The 17411-nt window shown below is 46.4% G+C and overlaps 1 protein-coding gene across 1 annotated transcript in view; it reads right to left on the bottom strand.

Moving 5' to 3' along the window:
- The window catches only part of cttnbp2 (cortactin binding protein 2), a 103870-nt gene that overhangs the window by 3900 nt on the left and 82559 nt on the right, over nucleotides 1-17411 (bottom strand). The window contains exons 10-19 of the mRNA XM_083763856.1: nucleotides 16464-16847; nucleotides 10798-10893; nucleotides 7602-7681; nucleotides 6561-6647; nucleotides 5166-5265; nucleotides 4691-4855; nucleotides 3097-3269; nucleotides 2498-2676; nucleotides 1367-1611; nucleotides 387-578 (exon numbers count right to left, since the gene is read on the bottom strand). Of these exons, the coding sequence (XP_083619982.1) occupies nucleotides 387-578; nucleotides 1367-1611; nucleotides 2498-2676; nucleotides 3097-3269; nucleotides 4691-4855; nucleotides 5166-5265; nucleotides 6561-6647; nucleotides 7602-7681; nucleotides 10798-10893; nucleotides 16464-16847 (1701 nt within the window). The remainder of the gene's footprint in view (nucleotides 1-386; nucleotides 579-1366; nucleotides 1612-2497; nucleotides 2677-3096; nucleotides 3270-4690; nucleotides 4856-5165; nucleotides 5266-6560; nucleotides 6648-7601; nucleotides 7682-10797; nucleotides 10894-16463; nucleotides 16848-17411) is intronic.

Raw genomic sequence — 17411 nt, 5'->3', positions numbered from 1 at the left:
GGGAGAAAAGGGTAGCCTAGCTGGACAAGATTTGTCTCCGAGTGGTTTGTGAGATTAGTGCCATACTAGTAAGTAGGTCGGGAGTCAGTATCGGGCCGGAAACAATCAAAACGCCACAAAAAAGAACCGGAAAGACGCAGCAGTTTAAACTCTGCAGGGACCTTTACAGGTCTGTGTAAAAGGTTGACAAAACAGGAAAGGGCACACACCAGTGTGGGTGAGGTGCTGGCCTAAGGCAGTAAATAAGTAAAAAAGAGAAAAAGGCCGCACACTCGTAGCCACGATGCTGTATATATATTAGTGAAAAGTTTAACCAAATGGACCCTCTGGCAGAGTTATGGGGTTCTTTGACTGGAAACATTTTGGTACGGCAAACCTTCTCTCACCTTCTCTGAGCGGCCCGCCACAGCTCCAGTTGGAGGCGGGGCTTCCCTTTCCCTTCCGTGGGCTGGTATTGGCCCGTCTCCACTGGCCGCTGTCGCGCCCCTTCCTCCCGGTGGTGGAACTTCCTTTACAGGAGCCAATGGCGGACATGGGGAAGGACCCGCCCTGGAACTCCAGCAGGTGTCTGTCAATCTCTGAGGAGGAGCAGGACAGTACAGTTAAGGATCTCCGCCAACAGGTTCATGTTTTCTTTGTCTGTCCGTCCGTCCGTCTGTCTGTCTGTCTGTCATAGCAACAGTTGAATGTTGCGGGCGTCAATAAACAATATGTGTACTTTAGTAAAAAGCATTCTAAATGCTTTTTTTGTGGCTTTCACCTATATTTTATATTTTTTATGGAGGGACAGACAGTAGGCTGACAGGAAATGGGGAGAGAGATGGGGGGTGAGCACAGTCCCTATTAGTATTATTGAAGCACTAGGACTGGGTAAGTAAATGAAGATACTGTATATAGAAATAGAAACTAAGACAATTTAGAACCAAAAATATACTACTAATCTAATATTTCAGAAAAATTTGTGTCTATCAACGAATAGACACAAAAGTTCTAATATATATTTTTTAATCACTTCAGTACAATGGTGGCATGCAAAAATCAGCAAAAATAGCCAAAAAGTTCAAATATACAATCTCACAGCGTAGATCAAACGTAATACTAATTAATCGTAATAAGAGGAAAACGTTTGAAATAAGTCGTGAGGGCAAAGCGCTGATTGACAGTGCGGCAGCTGTTTTGCGCGCACTGTGAATGCACGCGCAGCGACGTTCTAGAAAAGGTGTCGGGCTTTGGACTGGGCTACGGCTGTTAACACTGTGCCACCATAACGGCCCGGGCCCATATTTTGGTGCAGGGCTCTAACACACACGCACACACACACACACACACACACACACACGCAGTCACGCACACACAGCAGACTCACCGTGTCTTGGCAGAGGACAGCCCAGCAGCACAGCCTTGTTGACTAGGATGCTGAGGGCAGCCTTCACCACCGCCTGCTGACCTGAGGTCAGCCCGTGGCTGCCGGAGGACGCTCGCCGTGACTTCGGCGATGGTGAACAGGGCGAGGAGGAGGAGGATGGCGAAGAGCGCTTGGCCGTCACCCGGGAGACGATGGCTTCCTCCACGCGAGGGACCACCACCGCGTTCCACAGACGCACCAACCACCTGGAGAGAGGAGAGGAGACCGGGTTAACCAGATAACAACCGTAACTTGTCAGTTGTCACCAGTGTTGATTTCATCGACTAATAGTTACTATGACATTTTATCCCACGTCTTTTGTGTCAATTATCAAATGTAAACCTTGGGCGCTACACTCCCTCTGCCTACCTGGGGAGAGCAACGGACTGACCCCATGCTTCCTTCAACGCATGAGCAGTCCAAGCCGCTTCTTTTCACCTGACAGGGGGGAGTTTCCCCGGTTGGACAGCGCAGTAGAAGGAACGCGTTAATCCGACCAGTTCACCCTTTCAGTACAGTACAGTTTGTGCATTGCAGCTGTCTGCTTGTGGTTGTCCCACACCCGTTTGCGGGCAAACATCACTGTTTGCTTTGGAAAATCTATTGGCAATGTATTTTGTAATTGACACACACGTGCCCTGGCCTACTCCATGAATGAATCGTGAAGTTGAAGACCAAGAGAGCCCAATCTGCAACAAAGCAGTCAACACCAGGAGAGACAACATCAGTTGTTGCTGGATTTGTGGGTAAACATAGGTGTTGTTTTGGGAGGCACATATTTTCATTGTAAATGAGGTACGTCCCTCTCAACACGCACGCGCGCGCGCGCGCGCGCGCGCCACGGAATATCCGTCAGATGTATTTCCCCCGGATACAATATTTTCCCGACCAATCACAACACTTGTTTCATTCGCGGAGAATGTAAACTGATTTGTAATGCATCAACGTCATTTCCTTGGGCCGATACTTCCTCTAAAATCCCGCAACTTCTGCCCAAAACAAATGATAGCCTCTACAGCGTAGGTCTTGCCCAGGGTGGGCTACGCGAGGCTAGATCTTTGCACATGCTTGGTGTGAACCAAGAGGACTTACTTGACCACAGCCTGCGTGTTGTGCGGGACCACGGGGCAGGACAGGAAGAGGCGGGGCCCGAGCAGAGCTTCGTGGGTCCCCAGGCGAGACAGACAGGCGTTGAGCTGCTGCCACACCCGGCTTACCCACAATACACTGCGTTCCAACGCACCCTCCCAACACCACACACCTGTTCCCGTCTGCAGGGGGGAGAGAGAGAGAGATGGATTAATTAAAGCTAAATAAAGTCTCACAACTGAAACAATGAGTAAGACGTTGGCTTCAGACCAGTATTGTGGGATTCATTTTGAATCGTTTCTCTAACAAGGTTTGCAGTCTTTAGGCTTCCAGTTGTAAACAAGACTTTGATTCATTATGCCAAAGATATCCGTACATGGTTCTATTTTATTGCCGATTAAGATTTTTCTACTACAGCATATTGCATTGTTGTAAAGCACTTCATAAAACTATACTATATAGAAAGTACTGAAAACATAATGTTAATTCATATTTAGACTTCTTTAGTTTAAATCATTATTAAAAAAATGATTTAAAATAATGATGTGATTCAAATTTGGGATGGATTCGACATAAACAATAATAATACTCCATTATCTGACCTTGTGGAGGAGTTTCCGTCGGAGGTGTCTTCCCAGCATGCCGTGCAGCGGCTCCTGGTCCCAGCGCAGCGTCACCCAGCGGAAGTGTTGCTGGAGGCGGAGCTCCGAGCCCTGGAGGCGGGTCTTGGACAGCGTGCCAATCAGGAAGCCACCCTCGCGGAAGTGATGGGGTCCTGAGAGAGATGATGATGTCACAGATTGACTGAGAGGCTGTTTCCAAGTGGCTGATACATCTTTAGCTCTGCAGTTTAACCCCTTTAAGACCTGAGAACGCGTCTGTGTCATCTTAGCTTTTTACCATTATGTCGTGCCTCCAACAAAATCTGAGGCTGGGAAAAAAAGCATTGCTTATTTCGGACCCGGTCTTGGAATGACCTACAGTCCAGACTCAAACTGGCTGCTGTGATTCCCCTAGTGAGCTTTAAAAGGATTGCCATGGGCACACTTCCCATACATTGCTCCTGCTTTGACGTATAGCAACTGTCTTGCTTTTTAGTCAACTAGCAATTTCCATTGCTTAGTTTTTATTTATTAGTCCTTATTGGTCGCATTCTTGTTCTCCCTTTAAGCTTCTTCGGTAGTGGGTACTGTATTTATGAGCATTGTATGTCTGTCCTGTTTTTTGTTGTGTATTTTTTGTTACTGGCAGAGCTGTGTCACTTATTTTGCCTCTTGTCTTGGCCAGTTCACACTTGTAAAAGAGACTTCAGTCTCAATGTGGTTTTTACTGGTTAAATAAAGGTTAAATAAATAAATAAATAAAATCTGCTATTTTTCAATAGCTAATAATGCTAACACCAAAAGGGGTTCCCGCCCAAAATGGGTTTAATACTTAAATAAAATGAAACAACAATAAAATACCGGTAGTGTGTAGCCCACGTCCTGCTGTAAGAAGCACTAACATACCAGTGGGCAGGGCCAGTGGGCAGGCCGCGCCCCGGTTGTCCTGCTGTAAGCAGCACTAACATACCAGTGGGCAGGGCCAGTGGGCAGGCCGCGCCCCGGTTGTCCTGCTGTAAGCAGCACTAACATACCAGTGGGCAGGGCCAGTGGGCAGGCCGCGCCCCGGTTGTCCTGCTGTAAGAAGCCCTAACATACCTGTGGGCAGGGCCAGTGGGCAGGCCGCGCCCCGGTTGTCCTGCTGTAAGCAGCACTAACATACCAGTGGGCAGGGCCAGTGGGCAGGCCGCGCCCCGGTTGTCCTGCTGTAAGAAGCACTAACATACCAGTGGGCAGGGCCAGTGGGCAGGCCGCGCCCCGGTTGTCCTGCTGTAAGCAGCACTAACATACCAGTGGGCAGGGCCAGTGGGCAGGCCGCGCCCCGGTTGTCCTGCTGTAAGAAGCACTAACATACCAGTGGGCAGGGCCAGTGGGCAGGCCGCGCCCCGGTTGTCCTGCTGTAAGCAGCACTAACATACCAGTGGGCAGGGCCAGTGGGCAGGCCGCGCCCCGGTTGTCCTGCTGTAAGCAGCACTAACATACCAGTGGGCAGGGCCAGTGGGCAGGCCGCGCCCCGGTTGTCCTGCTGTAAGAAGCCTTAACATACCAGTGGGCAGGGCCAGTGGGCAGGCCGCGCCCCGGTTGTCTAACATACCAGTGGGCAGGGCCAGTGGGCAGGCCGCGCCCCGGTTGTCCAAGCTGTGGCACAGGTCCCCCAGCAGGGCGGGCAGGGAGGACGCCTTCTCCAGGCCCTCCAGCAGCACCACCACACAGTGACCTCTGACCCCGGAGCCCCCGCCTACCGCTGGCACCAGGAAGCCTGCACCGTGGGAACAGGACATTAGGTAAGGTAGCAGTGTTGTTTTCGTCGACTAAAACTATGACAAAAACATGTTCGTCGACTACCTTTTTTTTACTGACGAAAACTACATGGAAACTAAATGAAAACTAAGCTACGATGACTAAAACTAAGACTAAATATACTGACAATTGTGTCAACAAATACAAACTAGACTAAAATGTTACGAAGGGACTAGTGGACAAGAGATCCAGTGTAAGTCATTTGTGTGTGTGTGTGTGTGTGTGTGTGTGTGTGTGTGTGTGTGTGGCTGACTGCGTGCATATTTTACCACAGGTAATGAAGGTCTCCAGCAGCTGTTCTTTGGTCAGGCTCTCATCCACCTCCACGCGCACCACGTCACAGCACACCCCCACCGCCTCCTGCTTCGCCTGGGGAGGAGGAGGAGGAGGAGGAGGAGAGGAAGGGAGGAGAGGTGGAGAGGAGGTGGAGGAGGAGGTGGAGAGGAGGAGAGGATAATCAAAATTAAAAAAGAGCACTTAAATTCTATAACCACCTAAAAGAAAGTGACCCAGATGCACTCCATATCAAGGCACTCACACACAGCGAAACACTAGAGAGATGCCCCCTCAGCCATGTTTTCTCATGCCAATAAAGCCCTTTGAAATGAATTGAATTGAATTGAATTGGGGGGGCGGTGGGGTGGAGGAAAAGGGTGTGGGGGGGTGGAGAGGAGGAGCAAAAAAGGGGGGCAGATTTTTTTATTTATCAGACGGGTGGTAGGAAGAGATGCAGAGGTTGTCATGGAAACACACGTAAAATGTTCCCGCTAGCCTCGAGACATTGGAGTAATGTTCTGTTCACCAGCCCGTGCACCACTTCAATCCCAGCGTCCATATTCTGGGGAAACGTTTATCTGTTTATGTCGAAGAAATGTGGTGTTGATACAGTAGCTACAGTAGCTGCTGTATACCGGGGCGGTTTCAATAACATTGCATCATATAATATAGTGAAGCACAGCAGCCATGACGACAGTGAGAGGTTTCATGCTAATGGCGGATGTGTTTTGCCGTAAACACCTGTAATGGTCTGTTTGCACACTCAAGAGTTACAGACCAATAAACGTCCATTTGAATCCTATTCAGTATTTTAGCCGTGACGTGAGAGCCCCCTCCAGAGATACTTCCGGGTCCTACTTTTGTGTCGCTTTTGTGTCCCCATAGAGTTATACTGTGACTCGCCCCATCGACTGATTCGCTATTTTATTTAATTGTGTCAAATAAATCCTCATTAATTGCTAGATTCACTAGATTAATCATACTCAAGCATGCACACATTCTAAATATGCCCCCGAAATATTTTACTGAGCAAATGGACTCTTAAAATTCAATAATAATGATAATAATAGTCTTTATTGTCTCCACATCATATATTTTCTTTGCCATGGACACTTGTACAAAACTAATAATAATAATAATTCTACTCGAGTTGGAAGCATTAAGACCCATTTTAACCCTCAATGGCTTCCTTTCTGAAAAATAACATCATTGTAAAAAGATTCACGCGTTTAGATATTGCTATTTACAATGAGATGCGGACGGGAGCTGGTGCCATTTGGACCTGGACATAATGGACTTAAATACTGAATGGGTCTGAGAGGCTAAATGTCATCACATGGTGGTCCGTGGCTAGAATGCCCAATAAATATGATGAGCAGTGTGTTTACCTTGATGCAGCGAGCGATCTGATTGGCGATGTATTCCTGACAGCTTCCCTCCAGCCCGTGGAAGATGAGGTTCCCATATTGCTCCACCTGGACACACATTATTATTATTTATTATTACGCGCTACGAGCTTGTAGATCTGCTATTGTTTTTAAATCGTGAAAATGTGAATATATATTCTTTCACAGCGAATGTTTTTAACTCAAATCTTTGCTTCTGGGGGGGGGGGGGGGGGGGTCCCTGGAACAACATATTTTCAGATGGGGGTCGGCGGCCAATCTCATATAATTTCTGAGGTCCATGACATGAAATAGTTTGAGACCAACGATATAGAAACATAGGTTTTTCAGAAATCTGTCTGTTTTTTTTTTTTTTAATCGGTCTCAGGTCTAAATGGGTTAATGATGTTTAGGAATTATCATTCTTTGTTGCTGCTGTTCCACCTAACAGTCGACCAGTTGAAGAAATAACAGATTTGAGGCTTTTAAACTTTTGCTTTTTATCACATTTCTGAGACCATTCATGTCTATGGGAGATGCTTCTATACTCTTAATAATCTTAAAATAACTCAACCTAATTTTAAAATAACTAACAAGCGAGAATAGACTCAAATTTCATCAGCAGCTCGGAGAACTAATATCTACAAAACTAATGTTTAGAGCATACGTTGGTATACAATTATACTCCATTCATAAAATGGCCAGTAGAGGGTGCTCTGTCACGCTAGAATCCTCAGCATCATCAGGCACCTACTTCTCTCTCTCTCTCTCTCTCTCCGTCTCTCTCTCTCTGTCCGTCCGTCCGTCCGTCCGTCCGTCCGTCCGTCTGTCTCTCTCCCTCTCTCTCTGTCTCTCTGTCTGTCTGTCTCTCTGTCTCTCTATCTCTCTCTCGTCCATTTAATCCCCCCTCGTCTCTTTTACATGCTCATCTCTGCTGCTGTCTTTGTCTTGCTCTCCCCCCCACCCATGTTTCGCTTTTTTGCTCAACTAAGCCCTCTCACGTTGTTCAGTGTGTGTGTGTGTGTGTGTGTGTGCATGGCTTACCAGTCGGACGTAGTTGTGCAGCAGAGGAAGGGGGAAGAGAGAATCCACAGCCAACTCATCCAGGCACGATTCAGACAGACCTGTCAGAACACACACACACACACACACACACACACACACACACACACACACACACACACACACACACACACACACACACACACACACACACACACACACACACACACACACACACACACACACACACACACACACACACACACACACACACACACACACACACACTTTAGTCTGCTATTTGTTAGCATATTTAGTCTTAGTTTTAGTCATCATAGCTTAGTTTTTTATTTAGGTTCCATTTAGTTTTCGTCAGTGAAAAAAGGTAGTCGACGAACATTTTTGGTCTTTGGTCGACGAAAACAACACTGACAGTGGCTCATGGTGGTAACACCATGCAGCATAGTGTTACTAACACACTACATGCATTACAGTGGCCCCTAGTGGTACAGTAACACCATGCGCTATAGTGTTACTAACACGCTACAGGCAGTACAGTGGCCCCTAGTGGTACAGTAACACCATGCAGCATAGTGTTACTAACACAGCCATCACAGCACGGCAGACATGGTTCTCTTTCACTGAACATAAGCCGCACAATTACTGGCCGAGGAAAGATTGTTGGTGGACGGGTCGATACGGACTCCTGAGTCAGGGTTGCACGCATGCACACATGCGCGTGCACATGCATGCACACACAGCAATGACATTGCTTTCCCACATGCTTCAGAATAAAGCTGCTGTTATGTGAGGACAGAATGGAGGGGGTAAGAGTAGAGGAGAGGAGAGAGGATATTGTAGGAGAGGAGAGAGTGGAGGAGGAGAGGAGAGAGTGGAGGAGAGGAGAGAGTGGAGGAGGAGAGGAGAAAGTGGAGGAGAGGAGGGAGGAGAGGAGAGAGTGGAGGAGAGGAGAGAGGATATTGTAGGAGAGGAGAGAGTGGAGGAGGAGAGGAGAGAGTGGAGGAGAGGAGGGAGGAGAGGAGAGAGTGGAGGAGGAGAGGAGAGAGTGGAGGAGAGAGTGGAGGAGGAGAGGAGAGAGTGGAGGAGAGGAGAGAGTGGAGGAGGAGAGGAGAGAGTGGAGGAGAGAGTGGAGGAGATGAGAGAGTGGAGGAGAGGAGGGAGGAGATGAGAGAGTGGAGGAGAGGAGGGAGGAGATGAGAGAGTGGAGGAGAGGATAGAGGAGAGGAGAGAGTGGAGGAGAGGAGGGAGGAGAGGAGAGAGTGGAGGAGAGGAGAGAGTAGAGGAGAGGAGGGAGGAGAGAGTGGAGGAGGAGAGGAGAGAGTGGAGGAGAGGAGAGAGTGGAGGAGGAGAGGAGAGAGTGGAGGAGAGGAGAGAGTGGAGGAGGAGAGGAGAGAGTGGAGGAGAGAGTGGAGGAGAGGAGGGAGGAGATGAGAGAGTGGAGGAGAGGAGGGAGGAGAGGAGAGAGTGGATGAGAGGAGGGAGGAGAGGAGAGAGTGGAGGAGAGGAGAGAGTAGAGGAGAGGAGGGAGGAGAGAGTGGAGGAGGAGAGGAGAGAGTGGAGGAGAGGAGAGAGTGGAGGAGAGGAGGGAGGAGAGGAGAGAGTGGAGGAGAGGAGAGAGTGGAGGAGAGGAGAGAGTGGAGGAGAGGAGGGAGGAGAGGAGAGAGTGGAGGAGAGGAGAGAGTGGAGGAGAGGAGGGAGGAGAGGAGAGAGTGGAGGAGAGGAGAGAGTGGAGGAGAGGAGGGAGGAGAGGAGAGAGTGGAGGAGAGGAGAGAGTGGAGGAGAGGAGGGAGGAGAGGAGAGAGTGGAGGAGAGGAGAGAGTAGAGGAGAGGAGGGAGGAGAGAGTGGAGGAGGAGAGAAGACAAAGAATGAAAGGAAATGGGTGCAGTGGTGTGTGAGGAGGCGGCAGACTGACTGTTCCTCATGGATTCCGTGCATTCACACACTGTGCAAACAGAGCAAACCAGGACAAAGTATCATCCAGGGAGGGATAATGATGATACTTCCTGATGTGTGTGCAGAGCTCTACACTATATAGTAAGCTTGTTTTAGAGCACTACACTAGAGGATAATAAGCTTGTTTTAGAGACTCTCTACACTGTCTGACAATGAGGTTAGAAATTAGTTGGCAAAATGTGTGCTCCATGTCTGCCCCAGTGTTGTTGTCCCAGTTTGGAGGACCACATACTGTGAGGACATACTGTGCCAAAACTGTTATTTTGGGCGATTTGATACATCTTTAAAAGTCCAAATGCTGATGAGAAAAGATTAGATAATAAATGAATTGAATACAACTTTGTTATAACTTATTGATGGTAATGTTCCTGCTGTATATTGTTGTTACAGAGAAGATGCAGCTTGCCGGCACCAGGGCTGCACGGCTCAGAGAACATATGCAATGTGTGATGAATTGGATATTGCAATGAGACACATTGTATACTGTAGGTGTAGGAGATGTGAATTGCGGTCAAACATAAATGTCATTGTGTCTCTGCCAACAACAAATGTGTTCTCATCATTGCCTCCGATGTTAAGAAACCAATTTTGCAGCTTCTGCATCTCTCTGTGATCACTTCTATTGTGTGTCTATGGAGCATAACACAATACAGGTGTGTGTCTTTTCTGTTTCTGCACAAATGGAGCATATCACAGTTGTTCTGGCAGGCAAAGACGTCAAGCCGGTCAAACTTTACATGATAAACAGCCACAATACTATTCTACTCTAATGCTATCAATTTAACATAATACCTCATATTTATACTTACATACTTTTTCTTCCATACTCATTAATTAATTATTCTGTGTATATATATATATATATATATTACTGTACATACTGTACATTAAAAAATAAATATTTATCTGAGAGTGTACAAATGGAACCAAATGGTCCGTCAGGGTCCGTTTGGTTCCATTACACTCTCAGAGTTACTGACCCATTTGGTTCTTAACTATCTATCATTTAGCTGGAACTACCTCAAGGACCCCTGGGGGTCCCCGGACCCCACTTTGTGAACCACTGGTCTAACCAAACTATAACAAATCCTGTTAAAGTTCTGTGACTTTTGATAAACAAACTGTAGAGTCATCCGTCACAAGTTGGCCTCTTCTTGACATTGCAGTCCTTTGCGATGTGTGTATTGTGGAAATCGATGTATAGCAATGACAATACAGATATGTGACTCATGGTGCAGCACTGCTGGTTGCCAGGTTTCGTACCTTTGAGGCGGAGCATGATGCGCTGACTGAGGGGCTTTCGGACCAGATCCCAGGGGGACAGAGGCAGCTCCTGACCTGGCAGCCATGAGGTGTCTCCTGGAATCAGACACAAAAACAACACGTTAGCTTAATATGGCACACGATTTACAATGTAGGCATTTAACTGATGCTCTAAATCCAGAGTGATTTACAGTAAGCAAGAACAACACATGGTAATACATCACATGCATAGCAATGGTAGGATCATAAGTAATCTAAGAAGAGCCTATCGTCCGTCTACTAAAGTAGAAAGCTCGTTACTATACACTATAGAGCTTCGCAGTCCTGCCCATTTCCGAGAACCAGAAGTGAATTCCCCGTTCATTTTCCTCATAGACTTTTTTTTAGACACAGGGCACACACACACCAGCTGACAGAAAGCTGACATTTCTATCCCTCTATATCTCTCTCTCTCTCTCTCTCTCTCTCTCTCTCTCATATCTCATCCATAATGTACTGTATAAGCCAGAGTAAGAAATAAATGAAACGTGACAGTAGAACATAAAGAAAATATGGGATTGAGAGAGAGAGAGCCAGAGAGAAGTCGAGAGATCAAAGGAGAATATGAATACTTAAATGTCAAGGCTTCATCAATGTAGATGACACAGCATTCATCTATAAATTAATCTTTGAATTCAAGGAATGTCGGTATGTCTGTCCTTCACACATATCAAGATTAGAAGTGGACCAACTTTCTTGTCCTTTTTGGACAGAAAGACACAGGGTATGTGACATTATAGAGCCTTTTGCAACCAGATTTGAATGACCTTATTTTAATGATGTTTATTGTTTAGTCATATGATGTAGGACACAAGAAACACTTCCCTGAGACTTTTGTGAGTGTAATGTGTGTTTTGATATATTTTAGTATGCCAGTGATGTCATAGACACTGGTTTCTCTTCCTTCCTGGGCTGCATCCGAATTGCTAGGGTTGTTCCCTACTCCCTACTCCCCATACGGGGATCCAGACTCTAGTGGACTCTATAGTGATGATTTCGGACAATACTCCCTGTTTGGGGAGCACCGACTCTGACATCAATATCGGTAGAGGGCGCTATAGGTCCGCGGGTTCATGTACTTGCATGAAATCCCCATTAGGTTTTTTCAGATCGCCTCATAAAGAACTGTTTGAAGAATTTCACTCATTTGGATATGAAGAATCAACTGACTACAAGAAACCAGTCAAAACACTGCTGCTGAATTTTCGCTAGGAACAGACTGTATCAAATAAGTGACTGCAGACTGTCACCTCCCTGCAAGGACAGTTTGTAAAATTATTTGGGGCATAGGGAATGAATTCGGACGCAGCCCTGGACTACATGTTGTCTCAGTAAGACAGCCCCTCCCCCTCTTCACAAGGAGTGCAGTAAAGCATTATGGTCATTGTAGGAATTCAGCAATCCAGTCAAACACACAGACTACATTATATTTCTGGCCATAGGGTGCACATTTCAACTTGTGCTACCGTTATCTACTACAAATACTATTAAGTTTCTTCCAGTGGTGAAATGTCCCTTTAACACAGACTGAGACAAAAGCAGGGACTACTGTATGCAGAGACAGACTGAGACAGTTTGTCCTTGGTGTGTGATTGCATGCACGCGCACACACACACACACACACACACACACACACACACACACACACACACACACACACACACACACACACACACACACACACACACACACACACACACACACACACACACACACACACACACACACACACACACACACACACACACACACACACACACACACACACGAAGCACCCTCACAGACAATTATTGTTTTAGATGCATACCCTAAAACAGACACACACCCTCACCATCTCAACTGGCCCATTTGTGTGTGTGTGTGTGTGTGTGTGTGTGTGTGTGTGTGTGTGTGTGTGTGTGAAAAACAACTTGACAGCCCATACATTCAAACAGAAAAAAATCTGATTGCATGGAACAACGCTAAGCGACGTTAACTTTATGCATGTCTCTACTGATACATCTGAAGAGTGTGGCTTCTCAACTCTCCTTCACAGCAGCCATTTGTCAGGTTCTCTGAGAGTCAGAGCACAAGGAAAACTACCGGCAGGAATTGAATTCCGGCCCAGACAATTTTGCTGACGGTGGAGGGAGTCTTGTAACAGATGAAAAGAGTATCCGTTCTAAGGAATTCGGGTTTAAAGTGGGTAACCTTTCCACTGACACTGGCACTGTTGCAACTGTGAATTTGTATGTGTTTGTGTTTTTCTTTTTTTTATCCCACGATTTTGTAACCCATTTTTCACCCCTGTGTCAATTATCTAATGTGATCCTGGGCTCTACACACCCTCCACCAACCTAGTCCCCATATATGGGGGACAAGGGGAGAGCAACGGACTTGAACTCATGCTTCCTTCATGCCTGAGGTGTTTGTGTGTGTGTGTGTGTGTGTGTGTGTGTGTGTGTGTGTGTGTGTGTGCGCAGGTGTCTCTGTAGGATCGATATACATTACTGTATGTCTTTATGGGTGTGTGTGTGTGTGTGTGTGCTGCCAGTCCAAACGTCAACCTCAACAGTATGGTTGTGAATTATTTGTACAGTATGGTATAAAGTCAGCTGCACTGGCAGTTGCCTATAGAAACTCTGCTAATTAGCTCTTAAACAATGGACTTCTAGTTAATCCCCCTAGTGTGTGTTGTACTGTACGTCAGAGTCAGACACGTTGTCATGGTTGCCAATAGGCTGTACAAGTGTTAACACTTGAAGGGCCACGTTTAAGTTCAAGTTTAGCTCTCTCTCTCTCTCTCACAACCCGCTTTTCAGCCGTGATCCCTTATTTTGAAGAGCCACCAGCTGATTTGGTGAACCGGAATCATTTCAATTTAGGCCTGACGTCGATATTAAAAAAAAGTATTCTGAAAGAATATATTATATTCAAAGATTTGTGCCACATTTTCACGATTTTTCAAAAATAGCAGACCTACAAGCTTGTAGATCTGCTATTTGCTACTTTTAACTAAAGTATAACATAATGCTTAGTTAAAACACCAAAACGGGTTCCCGTCCAGAATAGGTTAAGATACTTTCGCTTTCGGGCACCCGCTGGCCTAGTGGTCCAGGCGCATGCGCATATATAGGCTCTGGCCTGACAGCGTGTTGCGTGTTCGAGTCCCGTTCATGACGACCTTTGCTGCATGTCTCTCCCCTTCTCTGTCTCTTTCCTGTCATTCTTCACTTGATACTATCAATAAAAGGCAGGGGTGTTGAGGGGGAGATGCGATGCGATAGGTGTGAAATGTGAATGATTTTGCCGACGTGCTAAGGGGGACCATTTAAAACAAAGGCAGTTTGCATGCTGTGGTTTGCTACTAAGCAGACATTTGCAGCACAAGGGCTGCCAAAGTAGGCTGTCTTTTGTTGTTTTTCTTGTTTTTTCGCCCCCCCTCTCTTTGAAGTTAGACTGGGCCAGATCTAAACTGACTGGGCCATGGCCCGCGTGGCCCAATGGAACCTACGCCGGTGGATAAAAGCGGCGCTAAAGATTGCCGCTAAAGATAGCGTGGACGGAGGGAAAATATTAAATGACATCACTCACAACGCAGGCGACGGAGACGCCAAGAACCGGTACATAATAATACTAGCGATGCTGGAATGCGTTATAAACTAATAATGGACCCATCTACAGTATGGTGAAGCACAGTCAGCCTCTTTCAACATGGTGTCTTATTGTGGTCAGGTCATGAATGTAATAAGAAATAGCAGAATATAGCAGCGGAAATAGCAGATCTACAAGCTCACAGCAACATGTCAACATTTGGGAAGATCTGGCCTGTGGCAACATGCTCAAAATAGGGAGGTTAATGTGGTTAACCTTAACAGATACTGTACATGCCAAACCCTAAACATCACCCTGGACAAACATGTGTCCCCAATCAACTGCTTTGAAGTTCAGGCCTATGTCCGGAACACACACACACACGCATGCATACACATCAGTAATTTAGAATGGCAATTTTCTGATTGCCTTTTCTTTTTTAACCCTAAAGCCGAAAATAATGAATCTTATTTGTATAATTGCACATTTCATTCACAAGGAATCCCAGAGTGCTACATGGTTAAAAGCACATAATCAATCATAGAAGCAGAGTAATTAAAAAAAGGTCAAGCACAAAAAGGACATTGCTGACTTCGGTCACACAACACAGTTCAACACGAAAAAGGCCTTCCGAAATAGGAACCTTTTCAGGCCTTTTTAAAAGATTCCAGCCTTTACAGGGTCTGCAGTACTTTATCATATAACAACAGCTTCGGTTCAGGTGGATCACCATAAAAACAACATGTTAACACTTTCTGTACACAAACAAAAAATCTTTCTCCTAGTACTCCTTTTACTGTGTTTTGGAATGCATTATCAGGGGCGCACACAATTATTTTGGGCTAGTACTCAAAGGAGAACCTGCCCATGTAGTTTGGTGCACACAGTGGGGGGACTAGCACTTTGACAGCTCATCCATCGTAGCTTGTTTACAAGTGAAACGGACTTCCTGTGCAGAAACTGCCTCATCAAAATAAGTCTTCTTACAGGACGTTCAGAAACTATAGAAAAATACGCACATCACTTCAAGGAGGTGCTGGGTTCAAAAAAGTTACATATGAAAAGAGAAGGGAACCCGCACACTCATATGCTCCAAAAGATAACTTTTATTGACAAATTTTCTTTATTGGTCTTTAGGAGCATATGAGTGTGCGGGTTCCCTTCTCTTTTCATTTCTTACAGGACGTTAACATCTCATTTGAGTTCCTTTTGAATGCCTGTCAGCATTCTCTAAATCCCTAACTGTCTCTCAGCTGGTGCGCAAATGCGCCTCCATGCCTTTGATCTACCGCGCAGCAAACGTTTTGACGGCGCATGCGCACCGCTTGTGTGCACCCCTAGTGTGCATTATGTTTCTGTATGCTGTACTCTCATGTCTTGTAATGTCGGTTTTGTTTAGTGTTCAATGTCCTAAAGGGACGACGGATGGAAAAAAATCCTGCTAAATCCGGTGTATTTACACTACATTTTTACTGTTCATTAATATGCTCTGTCCCGTCTAAATAAACAAATACAATAATAAAGTACGTGATGATGATGTTTAAAGCCCAAACCACACCGGTTGGTCGAGACGCAACAAAGCCGTTTTAGCGTTCGTCCCAGCGGTCATTGGTGTGTTTTGGGCTTTAGGGGGGGGGGGATCACGGCACTCCATCTTTAACCCATTTTGACTTCTACAAATGTCTTCTAAATCCTACACAGTTTTCTAAAAAAATATATGTTTCTATGTCAGTTGTGCTCAACCTTTTTCATGTCAAGGACCCCCAAAAATATCTGGATTTGGCCGCCGACCCCCATCTGAAAATATGTTGTTCCAGGGGTCTCCCCCCCAGAAGTAAAGATTTGAGTTAAAAATATCCGCTCTGAAAGAATATATATTCAAACATGTGTGCCACATTTTCACGTTAAAAAAAAAATAGCAGATCTACAAGTTCATAGCGCAGGACCGGCGCTATGAGCTTGTAGATCTGCTATTTTTCAATAGCTAAAGCGTAACATAATGCTTGAAACACCAAAAGGGGTTCAGAATGGGTTAAAGTGTGTGAACTCCTCACCTATGAGCACGGAGGCGATGCTGGCGGGGCCCAGCCCCAGCGAGGAGGAGAGGCTGCTGTCGTCCCGAGGGCCAGCCAGCGCTGGGGGGGTGGCGGAGGGGGATGGGGGGTCGTCTCGGCAGCACAGCAGCTGGAGGTGGGAGGTGAAGGCGTGGCCCAGGGCCTGGCCCAGCTCGGCCCAGCCCGTGGAGCGCTCCACACACACGCGGCCCAGCACCGCCCAGCGGCCCGTCCTCCTCCCAGCAGCACCTCCTCCTCCCTGCTCCTCCTCCTCCTCCTCCTGCAGAGGACACATGGGCTCCACCACCACACCTCCTTCTCCTCCTCCTCCTCCTCCTTCTCCGGTGGAGGACAGCTGCACGCACACCTGCACCCTGTAGGAGTCTGGAGGGAAACAAGTAATAATGAATTGCATTTTTATAGCGCTTTTCCAAGTGCTCAAAGTTCTTTACAATGGTTCATTCATTCATACATTGGGAGGTGAAGCGGCGAACAGTCGACGCCAGCGTCCTCACTTCCCACATTCACACACCAATGATGGCGAGCTCACACCGACCAACTCATTGGAGGCAACGTGGGGTTCAGTGTCTTGCCCAAGGACACTTCGACATGTGGACAGGAGGAGCGGGGATTCGAACCGCCGACCCACGGATCATTGGATGACCTGCTCTACCTCCTGAGCCACAGCCGCCCAGTACTCAAAATGTTTTACTTAACACATTTAGACGATTCTAAAAAAAAAAAGTCTTCTAAATCCCAAAAGTTTTCAGAAAAACATGTCAAGAACCCCAAAAATCATATAGATATGAGTTAAAAACGTTTGCCGTGAAGGAATAATATATTCAAAGATTTGCACACGTTTTCACGCTTTTTCAACAAACAAAAACATTTCAACAGCTAAAGTCTAAAATAATGGCTAAGGTGGTTAAACACTAGAGTGACACATGG

This window comes from Protomyctophum parallelum (genome assembly GCF_964188405.1).
Source record: "Protomyctophum parallelum genome assembly, chromosome: 4".
Lineage (NCBI taxonomy): Eukaryota > Metazoa > Chordata > Actinopteri > Myctophiformes > Myctophidae > Protomyctophum > Protomyctophum parallelum.
This window is presented reverse-complemented; position numbering and strand designations above follow the sequence as displayed.